Below are 25518 nucleotides of genomic sequence, written 5' to 3' on the forward strand. Positions count from 1 at the left end.
GACATCGCTTGTTTATCAAGTAAACATTTTGTTTATAAATGTTGTTTGTCTTGCAAAACTCTCTCAAACCAAGGTTTTACTGTACTTTAATTACTTAAAGGCCAGACACTTCTCTCCTACATGTAAATTGTGTTTTGTTTTGTTTTTTGCTAGAAAATAATTTAGAACCCCCATTAATATTTAAACACAGCTATATATTTTTATTTTTTTATACCAACACATTTTAAAATGATGCACCATTCACTGCTTTATAATTACTGTATATGTGTTTTATATACTGTATTTTCTGGCGTATAAGACTACCTTTTACACTTTAAAAAAATGCCCAAAAATCGGGGGACGTCTTATACGCCGGGTATACAATGCTGCCCGATGGATGTCAGCCCCCAAATGTCTGCTAATACTGTATGTGGCTTCAGCTACAAACAGTATACGCCGTTGAGCCAATCCCGGCGAGTGATGTATTCTATTAATGAATACAGAGCCTGCTTGGATTGGAGTAACAACCTCTGCCAATCCGAGCAGGCTACATAGAGTAGCCTGCTCGGATTGGCTTTGAGAGAGAGAGAGAGAGAGGGGCAAGGGCTGATGATGCTACAGCCTCTGCCAATCCAAGCAGGCGTTGTATTCATTAAAAGAATACACCGCTCACCATACTTCCCTGGGTAAATCCATTCACTGATCTCCTACTACTATACATCCTGCTGTTTGCCTTTGAGGTCCCAGGCACCCAAGAGGGACAGGTAAATCTGGGACATATGACAGGGGGGTTATTAAATGCATTTTGGTGGACAATTCCCATAGAATGTAACCCAAAAGTGGTATAGGTTTGGTTAGTGAAAAATTCTACTTTCCAGAGTTGTGGCATTCAATAGATCTCGGTTTGTGTTATTATTGTTTGATTTACTTTATAACATATCACAGCATGGCGGATGAGTAGTTGGCATTCTTGCTTTCTGTTTTTTAATGGTTCTAATTTTTTTTTAAATGGTGTTGCCTCAGAAGGGGGGGTAGTCTTATACCGCGAGTATTGCCAAAACCTATGTTTTCAATTGAAAAATAGGGGGTCGTCTTATACACCGACAAATACGGTATGTGTGTGTGTTTGTTTCAGTGCTATGAAATGCACTAAAATGTATCAAAATACATGCAAAACACCAGTTTAAAACACAACAGGGTTATTTGGGTTGAAAACTTGAAATTCTGCATGAATTATTAATAGAAAAAAGGCAAAAAAAAAAAAAACGATCCGACAGGCAACTATCACAATGAATTTAACTGCCAAAACATATTACACGTCTTCATTCAAAATTCCTCCTCCCGATTAGGGTTTTCTACAGATTAGCGCGTTCTGGAATCTGTCACACGGCCCGTCTTATTGTGCCAAATGCCTGACCTTTCCGCACTCTTCCTATGCACACATCATGCTCCACATCCACCAACTGTCCACAATTCTGGGTGACCTTCAAACCCACAGACTTTAACACAAATTTCACATTGGACAAATCATCAAAATGAAAAAACACACTCCGTAATTTATTCATTTTCAACAAGTAGTGTATAAAATAGAGAAAAAAATAAAATAAAAATACCAGCTTGCCAACTGAAACAAAAATAAGAAAACATGGAGAATTGTAACTTTTTTGTGCCAGATTTAAAAACACTATACAGACATACCCCACTTTTAAGTACACAATGGGGTTTATTTACTAAAGCTGAAAAGTGCAAAATCAGGCTCACTTCTGCATAGAAACCAATGAGCCTCCAGGTTTTATTACCAAAGCTTAATTGAACAAGCTGGGGTTAGAAGCTCGTTGGTTTCTATGCAGAAGTGAGCCTGATTTTGCACTTTTCATCTTTAGTAAATAAACCCCATTGTGTACTTAAAAATGGGGTATTCCTGTAAAATATTCAGTAACATCTGGGCTTCAGAGTCAGTTGTTTCCCGGAAGTTGAAGGACTACCAGCAAATCAGGTTGAAAAATTACATGGTCCCCTATATAAGCATACGAACACTCCTTTTTAAAAGAAAAAACTTCCCAAATACGTAATTCAGTTTTGTATTTAGTCTTTTTTTTTCTGGGAGTTAAGCCTTTTTCGTGTTTATGCACTTTGTAGGATCATCTCTTTCCAAATGCAAGTAGACCTCTTCTGTTGGTAGTCAATATACTTTAATGAAAAGCAATAAAGGTGTTTTTTTTTTTTTTTTTTTTTTAACATTTATGCATGTTGGCCATTTACTTTGTAGTGTGAACTACAGACAGGTAATGCAGAAAAATGGGCTGCAGAATAAAATAAATGGGAAAGCCTGATTTCTGTTACGCAACTGGAAATACTAAAGGTTATCTGCATTGCTCATAATAACCAATCAAGTTAAACTCTTCTGAGTAGGGCCCTCTTAATCCTCTTGTATTGTCTCCCTTTTTATATTTGTAAAGTGCTACGTAAACTGTTGGCGCTATATAAATCCTGTATAATAACAATATGGCTAAAATTACAGCTAGCATAGGACTGGCTCCTATGAACGCCTGGCTCGGCCACTATTCAACCCGAAAGGACATCTTGTGGCAAAAAAGTAGTACTGCAGGCAGCTACAAATTAAAGGCAAGTTCTGCATCCTGAACTGTTTTTTTTTTTTGTGTACTGCCTTGGGGTCTATTTTATATAAGAAAAAAATATTGTCCTGTGTTGGACTTTAAACGTTCAGAGACCTTTGATGCAGAAAGCCTTTTGTTCATAATCAGGCTCATTCAAATAGGCAGCAAAGTGCTCAGTGCACAGTGCAGTATCCATAGCACCAACAATAATTCACTGAGTTAATGAAGGTAGACCACATATTACTGGAGGTAAAAGATTCTGATTAACTACCGTGGTATTCCACTTTGCACCTTTTGCTATTTTTTTTTTAACAAACCTTTATGCAATAAAATATATACAATGACTATATTGGCGTTATGACCGGCCAGGTGAGATGTGAAAAGTGTGAGTCCGGCTGAGGTTATCAGAAATAACAGCAGGGGGCGATCTCCTTCACCTCTTCTTCTTTGTCTCTTTCTTCTGCTTTTTACCAGCTGTCACAGAGGCCATCTTGGGTTTTCTCAACACATCTGTGCTTTTTACTTCCGAAGCATCAGGTTCCTGGTGAGAGGGATGAAGACAATTATGGTTTTTGAACATGGGAATCAAACTGTAAATTTTTTTAGGGTTTCAGGAATTTTCTACTGATATGAATGCAGACCATTGGTTTCAATGGGTCTGTACATACAGGTGAATAAGGGCACATTTACACTTGTGGTAGCCCTTTTAAGAGCAATCTGCAGTGAATTGCTTTTCAGATGGTGTGTGATAGATGGCGAGGTGATAGGTCATCTCCTCCCTGCCTGTTTTAACCTTTTAGAAGCCCACAGCACTGCAAGTGCAGCCCCGTTTACTAAAAGGTTCTGTTTTTTTTTGTTTTGTTTTTTAAATAAAGTTATATTTACCTGTTCTGTTCAATGGTTTTGCACAGAGCAGCCCTCGATCCTCTTCCTCTCGGGTCCCCCGCTAGTGCTCCTAGCCCCTTCATCTTGCCCAGTGTCCCCCCAAGAGCAACCCGCTTGCTATGGGAGCACTGGTGTGTGCTCGCTCCTGAGCCCTGCTCTATGCATCCATAAGACACTATGGGAGTTATTTACTAAAGGCAAATCCACTGTGCACTACAAGTTCACTTGGAAGTACAGTCACTGTAGATTTGAGAGGGACATGCAACGAAAATAAACAGCATTTTTACTTTAACGTGATTGGATGACAGAAATCAGCAGACCTTCCCCTCCTTTCAGATCTACAGTGACTGCATTTCCAAGTAAATAAACCACACTGAGCTGTGACTTGGCCCCGCCCTCACTCTCTCCTTAATGGCTAACTGGCTGTGATTAACAGCAGTGGGAGCCAATGGAGAGAGGGAGTCCTGGGACAGCTAAGGCTCTCATGCACATCGCTAGACCGAGAGGGGACTCGAGTAAGTGGGGGCGGGAGCAGCACACAGAAGGCTTTTTACCTTTTTATGCATAGAATTTGCATAGAAATGCAGCCTTTTCAACCACTTTAAATGGGTCGTGTTCAGTGGGCAGTACTGCTTGACGAATGCCGCTAGGGATATCATCTTTGCCAGCATATGTATGACTGCCTTTGTAGTTTGGAGGGCAGCGAAAAAAGCAGCTCAACTACCTGTTTTTTACCGCCCCCGAATCCACTTAAAAGCAGAGAATCACTGTAGTTGTTGCTGCTACTACATCGATCCCCGTTGTCTTCCAGGGCCCCAGCTGAGGGGCTGCTCTACTGCATAGTAACAACAATGGGTCACTCGCTCTGCCTGACAAAGGGGTCCTGCGTAACCACAAAACTTTGCACTCTTGCTTGTGATATGATCATGCTTTAATTAAAAAAATTTGGACTGAAGATCCGTGGTGTGCTGGCAAATATATACATTTTTACTTGCTCTACTTGGGCGCCAGTCACAGAACACCTTTTAACAAGTATTTTGAACTTTACAATGTGAGTTTGCAGTATAAAAAAGTGCATTTTTTTAAACTGCAGCCTGTAAAGCATTGCACTTCCATTTATCAGATCATGGGTGCAATGCCAGGATCCTGTAGACTCTTAATCAGCTGTCTGCCTGCACCTCCCATATGGGCAGTTACTGAACTGCAGAAAGAATCAATGAACTACGAGAGTGCTCACCAACGGCCCCTCACAGTTTGAGAGCTACACTGCAGTGGAAGACGGTACTTGTTCATTCATTCATTCATTCACAGGAAACTGAATAAATGATGCAGCTGTGTGGGCGGAGTCCCGCATGACAGCACTGTTTTTGGATTGTGACAGCGGGTTTGGGGAGACAGTCCCCCACCTGTTGTAACATATTACAAAAGGTGTACTTATCCTTTAACTTTATTTTAAATGAGTATTTTTTAGATCTCAGACCTTATCTGAGAACATCTGGACATAGATGGATGAAAAGTCATCCAGTTCAGCAGGGATTGGGCAAAATTTGTAACTGTGTGTGACCCTCCCTGTATGACAGAAACGCGTTATAACAACTTTCGTCGAATGAATTTTTTTTTTGTCAATCAGCGGCTGCAGCTGCTGATCATTGTGTCCCGACAGGAACAGGAGTGGCTTCAAGAGTACAATGTTTAAGTAAGGGGGATTCCTCCACCCGCTAAGCGTGTGTGGATGGGAGAATCTGTTCAATTTTCTGTTCAGCCTGCACAAAAAAAAAAAAAAAAAAAAAAAGGAACAAACCATCCATGTCCAGCTTTAGGGCCAGTTCACACCAGAACGTGGGAAACCCGTGTTCTGCCTGCATGTGCCGCACCATCTTCAAAACGCACTGTGCCTGCGATCTGCAGCAGGTGACAGTGTTAACGCCAAACGCAGGTCGCAAAACAGTAGTACCATGAGATACAATTGCTGCGCGTTTTTGTGAAGTAGTGCATGTAGTACTTTTGGTGCAGTCCGGTGCTATTTCAGCCCATTAAATTGAGTAGGCTGAAATCGCACTCCACCTGGATCGCATGTCAAACACACTGTGCATTCCTGTGCAATTCAAGGTGTAAACCAGCCCCGAGATAAGCCACTTGTTAGGAGGTGCTGCCAAAGCCACTTAAGGACCAGGCTTTTTATGGCACTTTTTGTTTACAAGCAAAGATCAATATATTTTTTGCTAGAAAACATTTTTAGCAGAGACCCTAGAGCAGTGACGGCGAACCTTGGCACCCCAGATGTTTTGGAACTACATTTCCCATGATGTTCATGCACTCTGCAGTGTAGTTGAGCATCATAGGAAATGTAGTTCCAAAACATCTGGGGTGCCAAAGTTCACCATCACTGCCCTAGAGAATAAAATGACGATTATTGCAGCACATGGTATTTGCTCAGCATTTTTTTTTTTTTTAAACACTTTTTTTTGGGGGGGGGGGGGGGGAAGCAGAACACGAATATTGAATTTTACCGCAAAAAAACAATATAAGCCATTTTTTTGGGGAAAAATATAAAATAGGATGTCACGCCAAGTAAATAGATACAGGTCACGCTTTAAAATTGTGCACGCTTGTGGAATGGCTACAAACTACGGTACTTAATCTCCATACACGACAATAACATATTTTTTACAGGTTAACTGTTTAGAGTTACAGGTCTAGCGCTAGAATTCTTGCTCTCACTCTAACGTTCGCTGTGATGCCTCGCGTGTGGTGGGAACACAGTTTAGATTATGCGTTCACTTCAGTGTGCAAGAACAGAGGGATGGGGGCACTTAAATTTTTATTTTATTTTTCCCCTTTTTATTTATTGTTACACCGTTCATAAATGTATTTTTTTTTTTTTTATCACTGTTATTCCTATTACAAGGAGTGTCAACATCCTTTGTATTAGAAAAAAGGGACGCCGGGTCCTCTGTATGGGGAGATCTTGGGTCTATAAGACCCCAAATCTATCCTCTACCTTTTACTGGAAGTAAAAAAAAAAAAAAAAAAAAAATAAGTTTACTTCCACCCTAGACCAGAAATCATGACATTGCTCTGATCCTCCTAGATCCCGTGTGTCAAACACAAGGCGAATCCGGCCCTCCAGACCATTTTATGTGGCCTTAGCACCTCTCCTGCAGATGTGGCACGCCCCTTGTCTCTGCTCGCAACTTGTCTCAGAAGTTGGCAGCAGAGAGAACAGAACTCCTCTGCCAGATCCTGCAGATGCAGACAGGCTTTTCTCTGCCCCCCCAACATCTCAGCAGTTGTTAGCAGAGGGCAGGACAAAACTCCTACAGATCCTGGGCCTCTCTGTGCAGTCGCAGCACACCCACACGTCTCTGCCTCGCCTGAGCCCTCCTCTGGTCCTCCTCCAGACCCTGCACTTTTGGCTTCCCAGCTCCGCGCCAGCTTCTTCCCGGCAGCAGTGCAAAGTAAGGGGGGGTGCACTGTCATGTAAGAGAGGGTAGGAGGCACTTGACTTGACACTGGGGGGGCTCTTCACAGCTGATGTAAGGGGTGCTTTGGATATCTAGTCTTACAGACACAACTAGCCCTTTGAGGGCAACCATAATGCTAATTTGGCCCACGATGAATTGATGTTTGACCCCCCTGTCCTAGATCATAGAGATGACCAGAGAGGATTTGGTCTCTCCTCATCTCTGTGACCAGCTACCGGAATAGTTTCCTGGGCTCGCCAGTAAGCTGGAAAATCCGCGGTGAGCAGCAGGAGGGGGGCTACCCTTCCCGCTGCTTCTCACAGCGATCCAGCGGCTAATTAGCCACTTGGAATGCTTTCATAAGAAAGAGAATCGCCAGCTGAAAAAAAAAATATCGGGGTTATAGCTGATAACTTCAGCCACAACCCCAGTAAACCACCTGTGTACGTGTTTTTTTTTGTTTTTTATAGCTGCTTATCCTCCAATAGGGTCCAGAAACCTTGGGCAGCCCTCAATTCATTTTGTTAGTTCCCTACATCTCTGAACACCATCCTAGAAAAAAAAAAAAAAAAGTAGACATAGTTTAATAACATCTAAAACCTCTCACCGTGTCCTGTGACTTGCTTCCGGGGAATATAACAGCCAGGATGCAGATGAGCTGAAAGATTGCTCCGCAGAACAGTCCATAGCGGAGTAAGGTCTCTAGAAAGCTGGGTTCTGGAATGTCTGGGGGTGAGAGATCCAGAGACTCTGGCATCCTTATTGGACTTGTAACCTGCAACCACACAAGCACTATTAAAATGAATCCATATGCCAACGCCAGGCAATAATTCAATCATGCTCAAATGCCCTATGCACACTAGATGTGTACAAAGTGTCTGGGGGACCTCCATTATACACAAAAGTCAAGGTACCCAGCACCAAGGCTCCTGGCACAGGGCTTCTCTTTTGCGGTCCAAGGGCTACAACAAGAAGGTCTCTTTTTTTTTTATCTGAATGCAATCTAAAAAAACTTCTGATTTTAGAACCACTTTCAGCTTTATACTATCTGCCTTTAAAAATACAATTAATAACTGCTTCAATTAACAAACATCTGTATAAAATACAACACTAGGAGGTTTATAATTGGTGAAAGAATGTCATAAGCATACGCCCAGCCATCCCAAATTCTAATATGTTGATTTCCGATGATCATCAGCCTTTTCTAGTGGACACTTTGACACAATCTGATTGTATAATCAAGTTGTAACATGTATGCTGTGCCTTACTAAACAGGAGCAACTAAAGCTCAGGGCCTCTTCTCTGCCAGAGAGGATTGTGCTGTGTGGCAGAGCCGTTTAAATCTCAGGATTGGATAGAAAATCAGAGTTACGTACCAGTAACATTTTTTTCAGGAATCTTTCAGGGCAGCCACCTTTGAGAGACTTCGGCTCCTCCCTTCACAGGAAACATTGCGGTAGCTTCAAGATTTAAGCCCCTCCCCGCCCCACTGGACAAAAAGTTGGCAAAATTATTTCTTGGCCTATGTGAAACTTCAAGGCCACCTTCGATAAAAAAATCCGGAAACGTCTTAAAAATCACCTGGTGCAGAAATATTTGTAGAATGGGGGGCCCCGAATGAAAGAGCCCTCTGCGCACCAGCTGTTGAAACGTCTCGGGCGTCTTCCAGTAGACGGAACGGGTTTCCTCTTTTCTGCTACTTAGCAGAGCCACCAACCGATCTGAGAAGTCCCTTGCCTTTTAGCCATTCTTACTTGGAAACCATGCAGCGAGATTCCACCACTCTACCTGGGGACAGCAGAACGGACCCTGAGAAGAAGGTCCTCCCATATTGGCAGAATCCAGGGAGGTTCCACGCCAGATCCTTTCCAGATCGAGAACCACGGACTCCTGGGCCAATGAGACTAAGAGACCTAATCTTGGTTTGAAGACCAATAGGAGTAGAGTAGCTTGTCCAGATAGGCAATTATTGAAATGCCCCTAAGTCACAATGCCTCGACCTTGTAAAATTGCTGGGGGAAAAGGATAGGACAAAGGGGAGGGCCTGAAACTGAAGGAACGTGCCATCCCTGGTTCTACTGCCAGCCCGAGAAACTTTTGACATGTCTCCATGCTGGGAATGTGCAGATAAGAGTTTCTTAGGTCTATGAGTGCCATTAAGCAGTTTGGGGGGTCCTTTACCAAAAAAAAACTCCATACGGAGCCTTCTGCAAGTTATTCTGTTCCCCCAGGCCCTAGTACATCTAGTCATGGAGTGAAAGCGGCTTCCTCTCCTCCTGGATTCCCAGGGTGGTATGGATGGCCCCACAAGAGATCCTCCACCTCCTCTGGGAAAAGCTTGTAGTGAGAGGGTCTTGCTAATTCAAGCCGGCAACCCTCCTTACGATCCCCAAAAAGAAATGATTGGAGGAGACTGCTTCCTTTTGTGAAAGGAATCAATCTTCTGCCCAATGTGGTCAACTGTCATTGTGTTTTTCAGGCTGTTCGGGAGGGCAAAAAATAAATATCGCACCCCCTTTTTAGCCCTGCCTTTCTGACCCCAAGACCTCTTTGGACCATTGGCCATCAGGGCACTGAACTTTCTCTGTGGGTGAGACTTATTCTTTGCTTGCTCCCCCCTCCCCCCCCCCCCCATTTACATCTGATGGGAAAGGACTCTTACCCATCACCCATCCGATCCAAATGGTTTCCAGACCAGGACCAAACAAGAGTTCCCCTTGAGGGGAATCTTGCAGAGCTTATCCTTGGACGTACGGTCCCCCTGCCAAGCTTTAGCCACAAAGCCAGTTTGCTGAAATGATTCCCCTGAGGCATCCACAATATATGCCACCCCCACAAGAACATCGGAAAAGGACGCCAAGATTGTCACCATCCCAGTCCCTGCCCCTATGTGCACCCCAGGGTAGAGTCACAGGTATCCTTCAAGAGCGAATCCATCCTCTTGTCCATGGGATCTCTCCGAGGTAAATTCTGTATGCCTGGAAACCTGAAAGAAGGTTGCATCTAGTCTGGGGATCTTACAGACTGACGGACCATCCTCCACGAAAGGAAACCTATGCTTCAGGGCCCTTGAAAGGAAGGGTTTCCTCTCCAAATCTTTCCTTTTTTTTATGGCTTCCACCAGAACTTCATGGACCGGGAACACCCTCTTCTTCTATTCCCCAGGTCTTGATAAACCTGGTCATGGAGCTCTTCTTCTCTCCTCCACCTGCTCCTCCACCTCCAGAGAAAACTTGTAGCAAGATGGTCTAGAGGACTCACCATCCAAACCCTCTCCCTCTGACTCCACCTGGGAGCCTGAAGAAGTGATAACAGGCTCCTCTTCAGCTTCTCACTAGTCTCCCCCCCCCCCCCCCCCCAATGTCCCTCCATTAGTGGAGAGTAAGACTGTCGTAGCTGGTGCAGTACTCTGCAGTATGCTGGCAGAGGGCTAGCCTGGGGCTGCAGGATCTGAAGGGTTATGAGATTACACATGCAAGACAAACCCGCTCTGAGAAGTTCTCGATGATAGACGGTTCTCTTCATACAAAATACACACCATCTCAATGACAATGATGGTTAAATTCCCTCCCAGCCTTGTCTGGAGGCCCAATACATCTGCAGAGTTTAGTAGACGATAGGTCAGTGACGGCGAACATTGGCCCCCCAGATGTTTTGTAACTACATTTCCCATGATGCTCATGCACTCTGCAGTGTAGTGGAGCATCATGGGAAATGTAGTTCCAAAACATCTGGGGTGCCAAGGTTCGCCATCACTGCGATAGGTGGAATACTGAAAAGGTGCTAGAAGACGCCTTCACGGACTGCTTTTTCTTCTTTTTTTTTTTAACATGGAAACAATTAGGTATTTCCTAAATTGAGTACACCAACACAAGGACGACATGCAAACTCCAGGCAGATAGCAACCTGGTTGGGATTTGAATGGATGACTCCAGTGCTGGAAGCAGGAGTGCTAACCACTAAGTCATTGTGCTTCTCCTAAGCAGAGTTTCACCGGGAGTGCCCCTAGGACCAACCACCACCAAGGTCCCAGTAATGCCTCCCAAACCCCCCAACCAGCAAGAAGGGTCTGCACCCGTGGGGCTATTGGGTAATACGGAAAGGGAACACCCACTCCAGGGCTCCTCTTACCTTAGTGGCTGGTGCTGGGTTCACCAGAAGCAGTCTGGGCCGCCTGTGCCGCCGGACATCTCCCAGTGAAGATAGAGGTGGTCCCGCCTTCATGTGCTACTCGCTGACCCCTCCAGTGTTACAGGCTCACACAAGCCAGTGCCTGGCCCTCTCATAGACCGCGGAGCTGGAAACCGTGGCCCTGGCAGATGTGCAACCCCCCAAACAGACGTGACATCACCAGACCCTCCGGCCCAGCCTTGAACTCCCTCACTGGCCACACAGAATGTGGGGAGGATTGGTACACCCCCCTGGACAAAGTAAGAGTGGGCCCCCGAAGCCTCTCCCCCCCCCCCCACCCTCAGGAGAAGCTGGGGTTGGCTAAGCGGCAGACCTTCCCCAGGGCCTAAGAAATAGAGATGGGGGAGAGCTTCTCCCCGCAAGGCTGATCAGCATTGGTTCCCAGTGATGTCTCCCCACCGGAGGAAACACTGAAACTGAGGGTTCAGAGGGGGAGGAGGGGCCTAAATCTTGAAGCTAAGGCAGTTTCCTGTGAAGGGAGGACCCGAGGTCTCAAAAGGTGACTGTCCTGAAAAACGCTTAGGGAAAAACATAAAAATCCTTTGAAATGGCAAAATAGCTCCAATATGTGTATGTTTTTAGCTGCTTGCCTGGAGATCAGCTTTAAATGTACCGTAACAGCTGTCCTCATCTGAATGAATCACAATTTTTAAGCCATTACATCATTTTTTTGGGAAAAAAAAAAAAAAAGGTTTACATTTTGCCAGCGCCCACGCTATACACATGCATGCATGCAGTAAAAGCACTTAAACCAGACCTACTACCAAAAATATCTAGTTTTACTTCCTCCACACTACTAAAAAAAATGCATTTTAAATATTTATTGGCTTAGGGGTACCCCATTTTTTTTTTTATTGGATGCTCCCCCTTTAATCTCATCTAAGTGAAAATAATGTAACAGCCACTGTGACCAGGGGAGAAAGAGAGCGCACTCCGCCTGTGTGGGTTTGTGAATGAAGGACAGCGCTTGTCCCTGCGGAGCTGCTCAGTTTCTAGGATGGGCAGACCACTATTTTTTTTTTTTGTCTTTTTTTTGGGCTAGATTTTGAGGAAGCCAATGGAGGGAATTCATAAAGAGTGTACATGACACTATTTGGGATCCTGATGGACCCAAAGAGAGGTACGTGATTTTATCGAGGCATGGAGAGGTGTGGCGTGCCCAGGCACTCCAGTTATCGGCGCACATTTAGCCATGGAAGCACTGCGTCAATGGTTGCTGTGCAGCTGACAGCATCATAGCAACCAATAAGACATCCCCAGCCTATTCCGCTGCTGACTGGAGATTCCTGTCATTACCCAAATACGGCAATTGCCATATTTGTATAATGACATCAGGAAGCATCTTTTGTTTACTTTCAGCTGTGGGCTAGGGAATCTCCCAGCTCGCAGCACATTCGCACGGACGTGTCCGTGTACGGAGCCCGCTCTGCTCGGCGGGGGATCGCTCCGATGATCCTCGCTGAGCAGGAAGATGACAGGTCCATCTCTGCACACTGTGTAGGGAAGTACCTGTCAGAGAGCCGCTCTGCCCTATGGGAGATCGGATGAGGACGGACTGTAGAGTCTGTCGTGTCCCCCGATCTGATGACGGATGGAAAAGTAGGTTTTTCCTCTGTCACACTTTTTTGAGTTGGAGCGGATTGGATATCAGCGGACATGTCACCACTGACATCTGACGCTCCATAGAGGTCTATGGAGCGTCCTTTTAGGTCTGACAGGTGGACCTGAACAGATCGACCGTGTGAAAGAGGCCTAATAAGGCTGGTGATGAGTCATTGGTTGCTAGGAAGCCAATGGCTGTCAGCATTCTAACAACCGCTAACATCCATGACAGCTTTCCAACACAAAATGCCCCACTTTGAGCACTGGTGTCTCTCTGTGAAGCAGCTTAGAGTTGGTCTTAATTACTGCCAGTTTGCTTATGCTGCATGACAAGGCTGCAATGAGGACAGGCTGCATGACAAGGCTGCAATGAGGACCGGCTGCATGACAAGGCTGCAATGAGGACCGGCTGCATGACAAGGCTGCAATGAGGACCGGCTGCATGACAAGGCTGCAATGAGGACCGGCTGCATGACAAGGCTGCAATGAGGACCGGCTGCATGACAAGGCTGCAATGAGGACCGGCTGCATGACAAGGCTGCAATGAGGACCGGCTGCATGACAAGGCTGCAATGAGGACCGGCTGCATGACAAGGCTGCAATGAGGACCGGCTGCATGACAAGGCTGCAATGAGGACCGGCTGCATGACAAGGCTGCAATGAGGACCGGCTGCATGACAAGGCTGCAATGAGGACCGGCTGCATGACAAGGCTGCAATGAGGACCGGCTGCATGACAAGGCTGCAATGAGGACCGGCTGCATGACAAGGCTGCAATGAGGACAGGCTGCATGACAAGGCTGCAATGAGGACAGGCTGCATGACAAGGCTGCAATGAGGACAGGCTGCATGACAAGGCTGCAATGAGGACAGGCTGCATGACAAGGCTGCAATGAGGACAGGCTGCATGACAAGGCTGCAATGAGGACAGGCTGCATGACAAGGCTGCAATGAGGACAGGCTGCATGACAAGGCTGCAATGAGGACCGGCTGCATGACAAGGCTGCAATGAGGACCGGCTGCATGACAAGGCTGCAATGAGGACCGGCTGCATGACAAGGCTGCAATGAGGACCGGCTGCATGACAAGGCTGCAATGAGGACCGGCTGCATGACAAGGCTGCAATGAGGACCGGCTGCATGACAAGGCTGCAATGAGGACCGGCTGCATGACAAGGATGGACACTGATAAGGCTGCATTGATGGGCATTTAAATGTAAGTTTTTTTTTCCTTAAATTTCCCTCCTAAACTTGGGGTGCGTGTTATACGCCGATAAATACGGTAATGCAAAGAAGGAAATGTTAAAAAGGGTTGTATAGGTTTGATTTTTTTTTTTAAATAACAAACATGTTATAATTACCTCCACTTTGCAGCTTGTTTTGCACAGAGTAGCCCCGATCCTCCTGTTCTGGGGTCCCACAGCGGCTGTCTCGGATCCTCCCGTTAAAGATAACCCCCCTCTGGGAAGCTCTTTCCCGAGGGGGTTAGCCTGCGGGCATGCTCCCATGTCATACAGTTCATAGACACCAAGTGTGTGACTCAGTCCCACCCCCCGGGTCACTGGATGTGATTGACAGCAGCGCTAGCCAATGGCTGCACTGCTATCAATCTATCCAATCAATGGTCAGACTCAGTGTAGAGGAGGACACCGACAGCAGGTGAACAGGCTCAGGTAAGTAAAACGGGCGTATTTTTTTTTAAAAGTAACCAGGGGGGGGGTTGGGGCTGGGGGGCCCATGACAGCGTGGTGTTTTAGGATCATAGGATGCCTTAAAGCGGAGGTCCACCCTAAAGTGGACCTTCCGCTCATCGGAACCCTCCCCCCTCCGGTGCCACAATCGGCACCTTTCAGGGGGGAGGGGGGTGCAGTTACCTGGATAATCCAGGTAACTGCACCCACTTCCGGGATAGCTCTCTGCGGAAAGGGGCGTAACTTACGCCCCTTTCCGCAAGTGCCCGCCCCTTCCCGCAAGTGCCCCGCTGCCTGCTGGGAAACACACAGATCCCAGAGGCAGCGGGGAGCGTCCTTATTGCGCAGCGCGATTCAAGCATGCGCAGTAGGGAACCGGGAAATGAAGCCGAAAGGCTCCATTTCCTGATTCCCATACCCAAGATGGCGGCGGCAGGACCCGACAGACGACCTAGAGATCGGCTTCGGGTGCCGACATCGCAGGCGCGCTGGACAGGTAAGTGTCACTATTTTAAAAGTCAGCAGCTGCAGTATTTGTAGCTGCTGGCTTTAAAAAAAAGCTTTAAGGGGAAAAAATCTTTACAACCCCTTTAAAGAGGGCATAAAACTCTGGTGGTTTTACATCCTCTATTTCCCTGCAAAGGTAAAGTATAATGGGTAACTATGCATCGCATAGTAGCCCATTATGTGTCACTTACCTGAAACCGAAGCCTGCAATGTCACCGCTGTCCCCACTAGCCGTGAGCGTCCATCTTCAGCAGTTTTCCTTCCAGGGCCGCAAACTCTGGCTCTGTGACTGGCCGGAGTTGCGTGACGTCAATCATGCAAACAGGAGCTGCCAGTCACGGCATGACCCCTATTAGAAACTGCACGATCTGCCCTTTCTAAAGTGCGCATGCGCCGATAACATTGGCATATGCGCTGAAGTCATCTGTGCATGGCTTTTTTGTAAATATCTGTGTAATACACATCAAAATGAGAATAAGATATACATTATTTTTAAACTTACCAAGGATGGTGGAAACCCCTCTACACATAATTGCAATGCAAAATAACTTCCAGTGTAACAACTTTTTAGTTAGGAGGTTCGCATCATTATAACACTCTTTAATTTTTAGATCGCTACACTTAAAATTTTTATATTTTAGTCACCATTATAATGCAAATTTTTGCACTTGAAGTTGATTTTCCACCAGCCTTGCTCAGTCCATGTCTTTAGGGACCTTGCTTTGTGCACAGTCATGTTGGAACAGGAAGGGGAGCGTTCCCCAAACAAAGTTGGGAGCATTAAATTGTCCAAAATGTCTTGGTATGCTGATGTCTTAAGAGTTCCGTTTACTGGAACTAAGGGGACAAGCCCAACCCCTGAAAAACAACCCCACACCATAATCCCTCCTCCACCAAATTATTTGGACCAATGCACAAATCAAGGTCCATAAAGACATGGGTGAGCGAGTTTGGGGTGGAGGAACTTAACTGGCATAAACAGAGTCCTGACCTCATGCTGATAGAACATATTTGGAATGAATTAGAGCAGAGACTGCGAGCCAGGCCTTCTCGTCCAACATCAATGCCTGACCTCACAAATGCGCTTCTGGAAGAAAGGTCAAACATTCCCATAGACACACTCCTAAACCTTGTGGACAGCCTTCCCAGAAGAGTTGAAGGTTTTATAGCTGCACGGGGTGGGACAACTCGATATTGAACCCTACGGACTAAGACTGGATCCGCCTGGTGCCTGGACTGGCACTCACTGAGAGGCTGAGACCCTGAGATGGTTGCTCCACCCCCTCCACAGCTCAGCGCTCCAGTGAGCTGAGGGAGATGAGTAGAGAGCGGTGACTGAAAGTCTGCAACTCTCTGCTTACGGAGCTGTGAAAACCGAGGGATTGTTGATGTTCGATCGCTCAGTTCTCAACGTAGAGGCGCCGGAGGACAGATGCAGCATCGGACCCATGCTGCATACACCTAGGTAAGTATAAAAAAAACAAAAAACAAAAAAAAAAACAAGGAGTAGTGGAAAAAGGGGGGGGGGGGGAGGCGGTGGTGGAAAGGAAAGAAAGGTTAAAGGGGTGTGGTGGAAGAAGGAGTGGAGGAAAGGTTAAAGGGGGAGTGGTGGAAAAGGAGGAGAGGTTAAAGGGGGGGGGGGGTGGAAGGACTGGTGGAAAAGTAGGGGGGGGGGGGAGCGAGTGTTGGAAAAAGGAGAGGTTAAAGTGAGGGAGCGAGGAGTGGTGGAAAAGATTAAAAAAGGGGGGGTGGAAAAGGAGAAAAAGTAAGGGGGGGGTGAAAGGAGTGAGGAGTGGTGGAAAAGATTAAAAAAGGGGGGGGTGGAAGGAGTGAGGAGTGGTGCAAAAGATTAAAAAGGGGGGGTGGAAAAGGAGAAAAGGTAAGGGGGGAGTGGAAGGAGTGAGGAGTGGTGCAAAAGATTAAAAAGGGGGGGGGGGTGGTGGAAGAAGTGAGGAGTGGTGCAAAAGATTAAAAAGGGGGGGTGGAAGGAGTGAGGCATGGTGCAAAAGATTAAAAAGGGGGGGTGGAAAAGGAAAAAAGGTAAGGGGGGTGAAAGGAGTGGTGGAAAAGATTAAAAAGGGGGGGTGGAAGGACTGAGGAGTGGTGGAAAAGATTAAAAGGGGGGGGGGGTGGTGGAAGAAGTGAGGAGTGGTGCAAAATGTGTCACAATTGACACCTTTCAGGGGGGAGGGGGGTGGAGATACCTGTCAAAGACAGGTATTTTCACCCACTTCCGGGCATAGACTCCCGTGGGAGTCTACGCCATTTCCTGCCCTGCCGCGCTGTCTGCTGGGACACACACGGGTCCCAGTGACAGCGCGGAGATTTCCTATTGCGCGGCTCGCGCATGCGCAGTAGGGAACCGGGAAGTGAAGCCGATTCGCTTCACTTCCTGATTCCCTCACCTAGAATGGTGACTGCAGCAGCCGAGAGCCGAGCGATCGATCTGCCTCGGCTGCTGGCATCGCTGGAACCCGGGACAGGTGAGTGCCCATTTATTAAAAGTCAGCAGCTGTAGTATTTATAGCTGCTGGCTTTTAATATTTTTTTTTTTTTTGGTGGAATCCCTCTTTAAGGCCTAAAGCTGGAGACACATGGCCTGACAATCGCTCTGTTCAGCAGGAAGCGGATGACGTTCGCTGTATGATTAGCGCAGTTGGAAAACCAGCATCCAAGTAGTGCATGCAGCCAATGGTCGTAAGGCCGATCTGTGTATTCTGGGGGGGCATTGCTGTCAGAATACATTAGCATTGTGGGGGGATCCATGCATCCGCATCACTTGGGGGGGGGGGGGGGGCGTCAGGTTTTTTTCTTTTTCTACAGTCCGCTGTTTGAACCAAAAAGAAAATTGCCTGTGTGTATAGAGAGAAGAAGTGGGGATGGAAAGGAAGAGAGAATGGAAGAAGGACGAGGAGGGAAGAGTGGACTGTTATGTCTCTTACAGACAGAAGGGGCGCACTATCCTCTGACACAATTCATAGATCACAATGGGATTGAGGAGATCGGTGTATAATATAATATAATGGGGTGCTGTGTATGGACAGATCCCACTTACACACAATGAGCAGACACCTCTGGACCCCGGATCGGACGCTTCTCACTGTCAGGAAGTGATGTGAACGTCTCTCTCCCCGCTCTATTGCTCAGTATATTTATGTCCCCCAGTTCCGCCATTTTCCTGTAGCCTCCCCCACACCCTCCCCCATCTAGAACGCAGCTGTTCCCGATCTCTATGAAGACGGCCGCTTCCTTAAACATTGTGCTCTCGGTTAAATGTGTCGAGCTGCCCAGGTGGTATGGATCGCCCAGTCCTGTGGTGCAGTGCCTGGATGATGAGGGGCCCCTCAGCGGAGGGCTAGCAGGCTGCATGTTCCCCGACACAGACAGCGCTCCGCACTTCAACACTTGTTCGCTAGGTGGCGCTGTGCACCATACAATCTGCTGCTAGGAGATGGCTGACTAAAGAACCCGCAGAGATGTGTCCTCGTTATATGATGTGTGGAGGGCGCTCTGTGTTCTCACAACATGAGGCGTGCCGGTGTCTTGTCAAATAACGTCGGATACTGTCCGCTGCGTACTGCGCATGTGCAGTACACAGCAACACAGATTCCAAAAATTGCCCAGGATGTACGGCGCCTACGCCGTGAGTCCAGGTTCTGGCCCCACTATCCAAGTGGACATAATAGTGGGGCCAGAACCTGTAGGAATAAAAAAGAGCCGAGTGCAGCGAGGCTGAGCCCGAAGTGTGGCGAGCAAAGCTCGCCTGCGAGGGGCCCTCTAAAATTCACAACCCTATGTCCGCTTGGATGGTGGGGCTACCACCTCCACTTACGGCGCAGGCGCCGTTCAGCTTCGGAGATTTTCCGAAGCTTCGTCTGCTCCATACACTATTTGATGGCCGGACACTATACGGCAGAACACCGGTGTCCTATCATATAAGATCCCCCATCCGATAGTGTCCGCTGTACACAGCAACACAGATTCCGAAAATTGCCAAAGATGAACGGTGCCTGCGCTGTGAGTCCAGGTTCTATCCCCACCATCCAAGTGGACATAGAGTAGCAATATAAAAGAGCCGAGCGCAGCGAGGCTGAGCCCGAAGCGTGGCGAGCAAAGCGCGCCCGCGAGGGGCCCTCTAATATTCACAACCCTATGTCCGCTTGGATGGTGGGGCTACCGCCTCCACTCGCGGCGCAGGCGCCGTTCATCTTCAGAGATTTTCTGAAGCTTCGTCTGCTAATGCGCAGTACGGGGCGGACGCTATATGATGGCAGGACACTATCTGCCAGAACACCGGTTCACTCGGCTCTTTTATATTCCTACTCTATGTCCACTTGGATGGTGGGGATAGAACCTGGACTCACGCATGCGCAGTACACAGCAGACACTATCGGATGGGGGACCTTATATGATAGGACGCCGGCAATTACATAACACAATTCTGAATGATGAGAAGTCTGACCTGTGTGCCATGTATCCCTCCTATGTCCCCCAGTACATCTTTCCCCCTTCCCCGCTGATACTGACCATACACTGCAATGCTGTGCTGTGTGCCTCTGGCTTAAATAGAGGCTGGGTCGCATGCTGCACTGGCCAATCACAGCCATGCCATCAGTAGGCATGGCTGAGATGGTTTCTAAGGGCACACCAGTTAAACGAATGTTGATTGGCTGCTGCAGGGCTTTTTAAAATGTGCCATTACGTTGCCGAACACCAGACCCGAACCCGAACATACAGTCAATTGTTCGGGATCGGGACCAAAAAACCCACTAGAAACAGCACTTTTTGAATTTGACACTTATGCCCTGTACACACGAGCGGATTTTCCGTTTGGAAAAAACGTAGATGTTTTTTCCGATGGAATTCCGCTCAAGCTTGGCTTGCATACACACGGTCACACAAAAGTTCTCTGAACTTTCAACCGTCAAGAAAACGGTGACGTACAATAGGTAAAATGGGGTGAGTGGGGTTACCTAAAATAAATGAATAAAATAAAGGGACCAGAAGTAACCCTCTAATAATCCTATGATAAAGTAGTCACTAAGTGAATAAATACCACAATTATTGTATGTTAAACATAAATGCTTATTCCTGGGTATCCACACCAGCATATGTGAAAACATACAGCTTAGTGCTCCTAAAAGTGTCACCACTAGGGATGAGCTTGATGTTTGAGTCGAACATACGTTCGACTCGAACATCGGCTGTTCGCACGTTCGGCGAATACCGAACGTTATGGGCTGTTCGCGCCGAATTCGTGTGGCGCTCACGGCCCACAATGCACTGCGCCATTGCAGAGCATTGCTGGCTCATGATTGGCCAAGCATGCACTGTGACCCCGCATGCTTGGCCAATCACAGCGCCGGTGTTCTGCCATATAGTGTCCGGCCATCATATAGTGTCCGCCCCGTATTGCGCATGCGAAGTACGGAGCAGACGAAGCTTCGGAAAATCTCCGAAGCTGAACGGCGCCTGCGCCGTGAGTGGAGGCGGTAGCCCCACCATCCAAGCGGACATAGGGTTGTGAATATTAGAGGATCGCTCGCCATGCTTCAGGCACAGCCTCGCTGCGCTCGGCTCTTTTATATTCCTACTCTATGTCCACTTGGATGGTGGGGATAGAACCTGGACTCACGCATGCGCAGTACACAGCAGACACTATCGGATGGGGGACCTTATATGATAGGACGCCGGCAATTACATAACACAATTCTGAATGATGAGAAGTCTGACCTGTGTGCCATGTATCCCTCCTATGTCCCCCAGTACATCTTTCCCCCTTCCCCGCTGATACTGACCATACACTGCAATGCTGTGCTGTGTGCCTCTGGCTTAAATAGAGGCTGGGTCGCATGCTGCACTGGCCAATCACAGCCATGCCATCAGTAGGCATGGCTGAGATGGTTTCTAAGGGCACACCAGTTAAACGAATGTTGATTGGCTGCTGCAGGGCTTTTTAAAATGTGCCATTACGTTGCCGAACACCAGACCCGAACCCGAACATACAGTCAATTGTTCGGGATCGGGACCAAAAAACCCACTAGAAACAGCACTTTTTGAATTTGACACTTATGCCCTGTACACACGAGCGGATTTTCCGTTTGGAAAAAACGTAGATGTTTTTTCCGATGGAATTCCGCTCAAGCTTGGCTTGCATACACACGGTCACACAAAAGTTCTCTGAACTTTCAACCGTCAAGAACACGGTGACGTACAATAGGTAAAATGGGGTGAGTGGGGTTACCTAAAATAAATGAATAAAATAAAGGGACCAGAAGTAACCCTCTAATAATCCTATGATAAAGTAGTCACTAAGTGAATAAATACCACAATTATTGTATGTTAAACATAAATGCTTATTCCTGGGTATCCACACCAGCATATGTGAAAACATACAGCTTAGTGCTCCTAAAAGTGTCACCACTAGGGATGAGCTTGATGTTTGAGTCGAACATACGTTCGACTCGAACATCGGCTGTTCGCACGTTCGGCGAATACCGAACGTTATGGGCTGTTCGCGCCGAATTCGTGTGGCGCTCACGGCCCACAATGCACTGCGCCATTGCAGAGCATTGCTGGCTCATGATTGGCCAAGCATGCACTGTGACCCCGCATGCTTGGCCAATCACAGCGCCGGTGTTCTGCCATATAGTGTCCGGCCATCATATAGTGTCCGCCCCGTATTGCGCATGCGAAGTACGGAGCAGACGAAGCTTCGGAAAATCTCCGAAGCTGAACGGCGCCTGCGCCGTGAGTGGAGGCGGTAGCCCCACCATCCAAGCGGACATAGGGTTGTGAATATTAGAGGATCGCTCGCCATGCTTCAGGCACAGCCTCGCTGCGCTCGGCTCTTTTATATTCCTACTCTATGTCCACTTGGATAGTGGGGATAGAACCTGGACTCACGGCGCAGGCGCCGTTCATCCTCTGCAATTTTCGGAATCTGTGTTGCTGTGTACAGCGGACACTATCGGATGGGGGACCTTATATGATAGGTGATATATGATGATTATATGATATACACCATTATATCTACCTATATAGCTAGCTATATTGTTCTTCTGCAGGAGTTACAGTGCCTTGCCAAAGTATTCGGCCCCCTTGAACTTTTCAACCTTTTGCCACATTTCAGGCTTCAAACATAAAGATATAACATTTTTATTTTTTTGTGAAGAATCCCCAACAAGTGGGACACAATTGTGAAGTGGAACGAAATCTATTGGATTTTTGAAACTTTTTGTAACTAATAAAAAAATGAAAAGTGGGGCCTGCAAAATTATTCAGCCCCCTTGCGTTAATACTTTGTAGAGCCACCTTTTGCTGCGATTACAGCTGCAAGTCGCTTGGGGTATGTCTCTATCAGTTTTGCACATGGAGAGACTGAAATTCTTGCCCATTCTTCCTTGCAAAACAGCTCGAGCTCAGTGAGGTTGGATGGAGAGCGTTTGTGAACAGCAGTTTTCAGCTCTTTCCACAGATTCTCGATTGGATTCAGGTCTGGACTTTGACTTGGCCATTCTAACACCTGGATACGTTTATTTGTGAACCATTCCTTTGTAGATTTTGCTGTATGTTTGGGATCATTGTCTTGTTGAAAGATAAATCTCCGTCCCAGTTTCAGGTCTTTTGCAGACTCCAATAGGTTTTCATCCAGAATGGTCCTGTATTTGGCTGCATCCATCTTCCCCTCAATTTTAACTATCTTCCCTGTCCCTGCTGAAGAAAAGCAGGCCCAAACCATGATGCTGCCACCACCATGTTTGACAGTGGGGATGGTGTGTTGAGGGTGATGAGCTGTGTTGCTTTTACGCCAAACATATCGTTTTTCATTGTGGGCAAAAAGTTTGATTTTGGTTTCATCTGACCACAGCACTTTCTTCCACATGTTTGGTGTGTCTCCCAGGTGGCTTGTGGCAAACTTTAGACAAGAGTTTTTATGGATATCTTTGAGAAATGGCTTTCTTCTTGCCACTCTTCCATAAAGGCCAGATTTGTGCAGTGTACGACTGATTGTTGTCCTATGGACAGACTCTCCCACCTCAGCTGTAGTTCTCTGCAGTTCATCCAGAGTGATCATGGGCCTCTTGGCTGCATCTCTGATCAGTCTTCTCCTTGTCTGAGCTGAAAGTTTAGAGGGACGGCCAGGTCTTGGTAGATTTGCAGTGGTCTGATACTCCTTCCATTTCAAAATGATCGCTTGCACAGTGCTCCTTGGGATGTTTAAAGCTTGGGAACTTTCGGAACGCACCTTCAGTGCTGCTGGTGGCTTTGTTACTGATCACATGGTGTGCCGGTCCACCGACTCGGTTGATCGACTGACCTTCATAAAGATGAATCAGTCTTGGATCACCCAGCACCTGAAGCTGATGTAACCGAATATTTTTTTTTTTAAATATCACATCCCTTCAAGACTGCCTATGCTGATGCTGAGTGACTGTTCTGTTATGTTGATTGTTTATCCTCTTCCTCCTCCGCTGATATGTTGGAAGAACATTTTTGGTTTAGGGCCGTTTAATTACAATTTTTGATGCAATGCTTTGCAGCAGGGCTCATTCCTGCACCGCAACTAGAGTATATGGGAGAGGTTGCAGTGTCGTGGCACCAGTGCCTAAGGCCCAATTTTTCAGCCCTTGTTTAACAGGGGCATTTAATTACAATTTTTGATGCAATGCTTTGCAGCAGGGCTCATTCCTGCACCACAACTAGAGTATATGGGAGAGGTTGCAGTGTCGTGGCACCAGCACCAGTGCCACCAGCCCAAGTTTTCAGCCAGGGGCATTTAATTACAATTTTTGATGCAATGCTTTGCAGCAGGGCTCATTCCTGCACTACAACTAGAGTATATTGGAGAGGTTGCAGTGTAGTGGCACCAGCACCAGTGCCACCAGCCCAATTTTCAGCCCCTGTTTAACAGGGGCATTTAATTACAATTTTTGATGCAATGTTTTGCAGCAGGGCTCATTCCTGCACTACAACTAGAGTATATGGGAGAGGTTGCAGTGTCGTGGCACCAGCACCAGTGCCACCAGCCCAATTTTTGCTGTGTCTTTATTTGTCTGTCTCTGGGAGCTGCGATGCGCTCTGCGTGCCCCCTCCCTACCGCCCCTCTCTCCGCCCCTTTTTGGGAAGACGGATGTGGGTGGGGGGGTTTGGTGCACACAGCGCATCGGCGCCACGCTTCCCGCTTCACGTGTGACGTCACACGTTGGCGTCGTGACGTGGAGCGTGAGTCGTTCCATCTGGTTGGTACAGCTGGGGAATATGGGCGTCCTCTGTGGGCGGCACAGACCGTCCGCGTCCTCTGTGGGCGGCACAGACCGTCCGCGTCGGAACGCCTCCCCGTCTGTGCCAGACCTGCGTGACGCTGGTGGTGGATTGCTTGCACGTGTGCTGGGCGGCTATATCTGGCCTCCCCTGACCCAGTTTTGACGCTCCAATCTGTAGATTTCACATCATACCACTATGGGACTCCAGGATGCCACCTTAGGTTATTATATCCATTAATTTGATTACCAGTTCTTTGCCCTCATTTCTTTATGGCAAACAACATACATGACACTATGATATTGTCTTTTTTAGAATTCCTCTGGCTGTCCCCATTGGTCCAGTATCTGGTTCCATTTAGAACTTCAACAATTGGTATCACGTGTCTCTGGTGTTCTGGGGGGGCTGTGTGTTTTGCGCCCCGCTGGCGTGCAGCTGTACGCTACCTCAGCTCCCATGACGGACTAATTTTTGGCCCTGGTTCCACACTTGCCACACTTCATCGCATGGATTCTATGTAAGTACTCGAGGTGAGCTTCATTGTCTCATCCCCTATACACTTCAATATAACCAGACTAATTACACCTCCTTATATCTTGTAGATATCCTAGAGCATCCGCCCCTGATGAGTGTTCCATACACGAAACGCGTCGGGCAATAGGGATGCAGATATAAGCACCGATTCCAACATCAATTTTCAAACATCCAATTTTAACCATCATGGTCTCAATGGTTTTATAAATTTATATTTCTTTCGCAATGTTGTTCAGATGACTTATGTACATAGATTAATTCATCAAATGTAATTACTTATCATTTTAGACCACTATGTGGCGCTTGGTTGTTATGCACTGTCGTACCCTTGATGCCTGTATCGCATGTGCGCATACTTATGTGCATATGGATATTTTTAGGATCACATTCACTATAATGTTATTCCTTATATGTGGTTCTATTTTTGAGATGTATTGTGCATTTTTTATGACTAATAAATATGTATTTCCATCCAGTTTACCTTCACTATGTCTACAACCTCACTCAAAGTCCCAAAATTCCTTTTTCTACTTTTTGTAACAGGGATGGAGGCACATCATATATGTGCCTCATTTAAAGTCCCAAATTTCCCCCTTTTTAGTACAACTAGAGTATATGGGAGAGGTTGCAGTGTCGTGGCACCAGCACCAGTGCCACCAGCCCAAGTTTTCAGCCAGGGGCATTTAATTACAATTTTTGATGCAATGCTTTGCAGCAGGGCTCATTCCTGCACTACAACTAGAGTATATTGGAGAGGTTGCAGTGTAGTGGCACCAGCACCAGTG

At 47.0% G+C, this 25518-nt stretch overlaps 1 protein-coding gene across 2 annotated transcripts; it reads right to left on the minus strand.

Annotated features, from left to right (window-relative positions):
- Window positions 1-1509: 1509 nt before the first annotated feature.
- On the minus strand, window positions 1510-18141 carry MANBAL (mannosidase beta like). Of its 2 annotated transcripts, none has more exons than XM_077459058.1 (3): window positions 17991-18141; window positions 7554-7721; window positions 1510-3138 (listed from the first exon to the last, which is right to left on the minus strand). In XM_077459058.1, the coding sequence occupies exons 2-3, from the start codon at window positions 7701-7703 to the stop codon at window positions 3031-3033; spliced, it is 258 nt and encodes an 85-aa protein (XP_077315184.1). In that variant the 5' UTR covers window positions 7704-7721; window positions 17991-18141; the 3' UTR covers window positions 1510-3030. The 2 variants fall into 2 exon arrangements, with proteins under 2 accessions (XP_077315184.1, XP_077315183.1); XM_077459057.1 differs by lacking the exon at window positions 17991-18141 and adding an exon at window positions 14099-14259.
- Window positions 18142-25518: the final 7377 nt, after the last annotated feature.

Source organism: Lithobates pipiens, unplaced genomic scaffold (assembly GCF_037356315.1).
Source record: "Lithobates pipiens isolate NorthernLeopardFrog02 unplaced genomic scaffold, aLitPip1_a1.2 Scaffold_28, whole genome shotgun sequence".
Taxonomy (NCBI): Eukaryota; Metazoa; Chordata; class Amphibia; order Anura; family Ranidae; genus Lithobates; species Lithobates pipiens.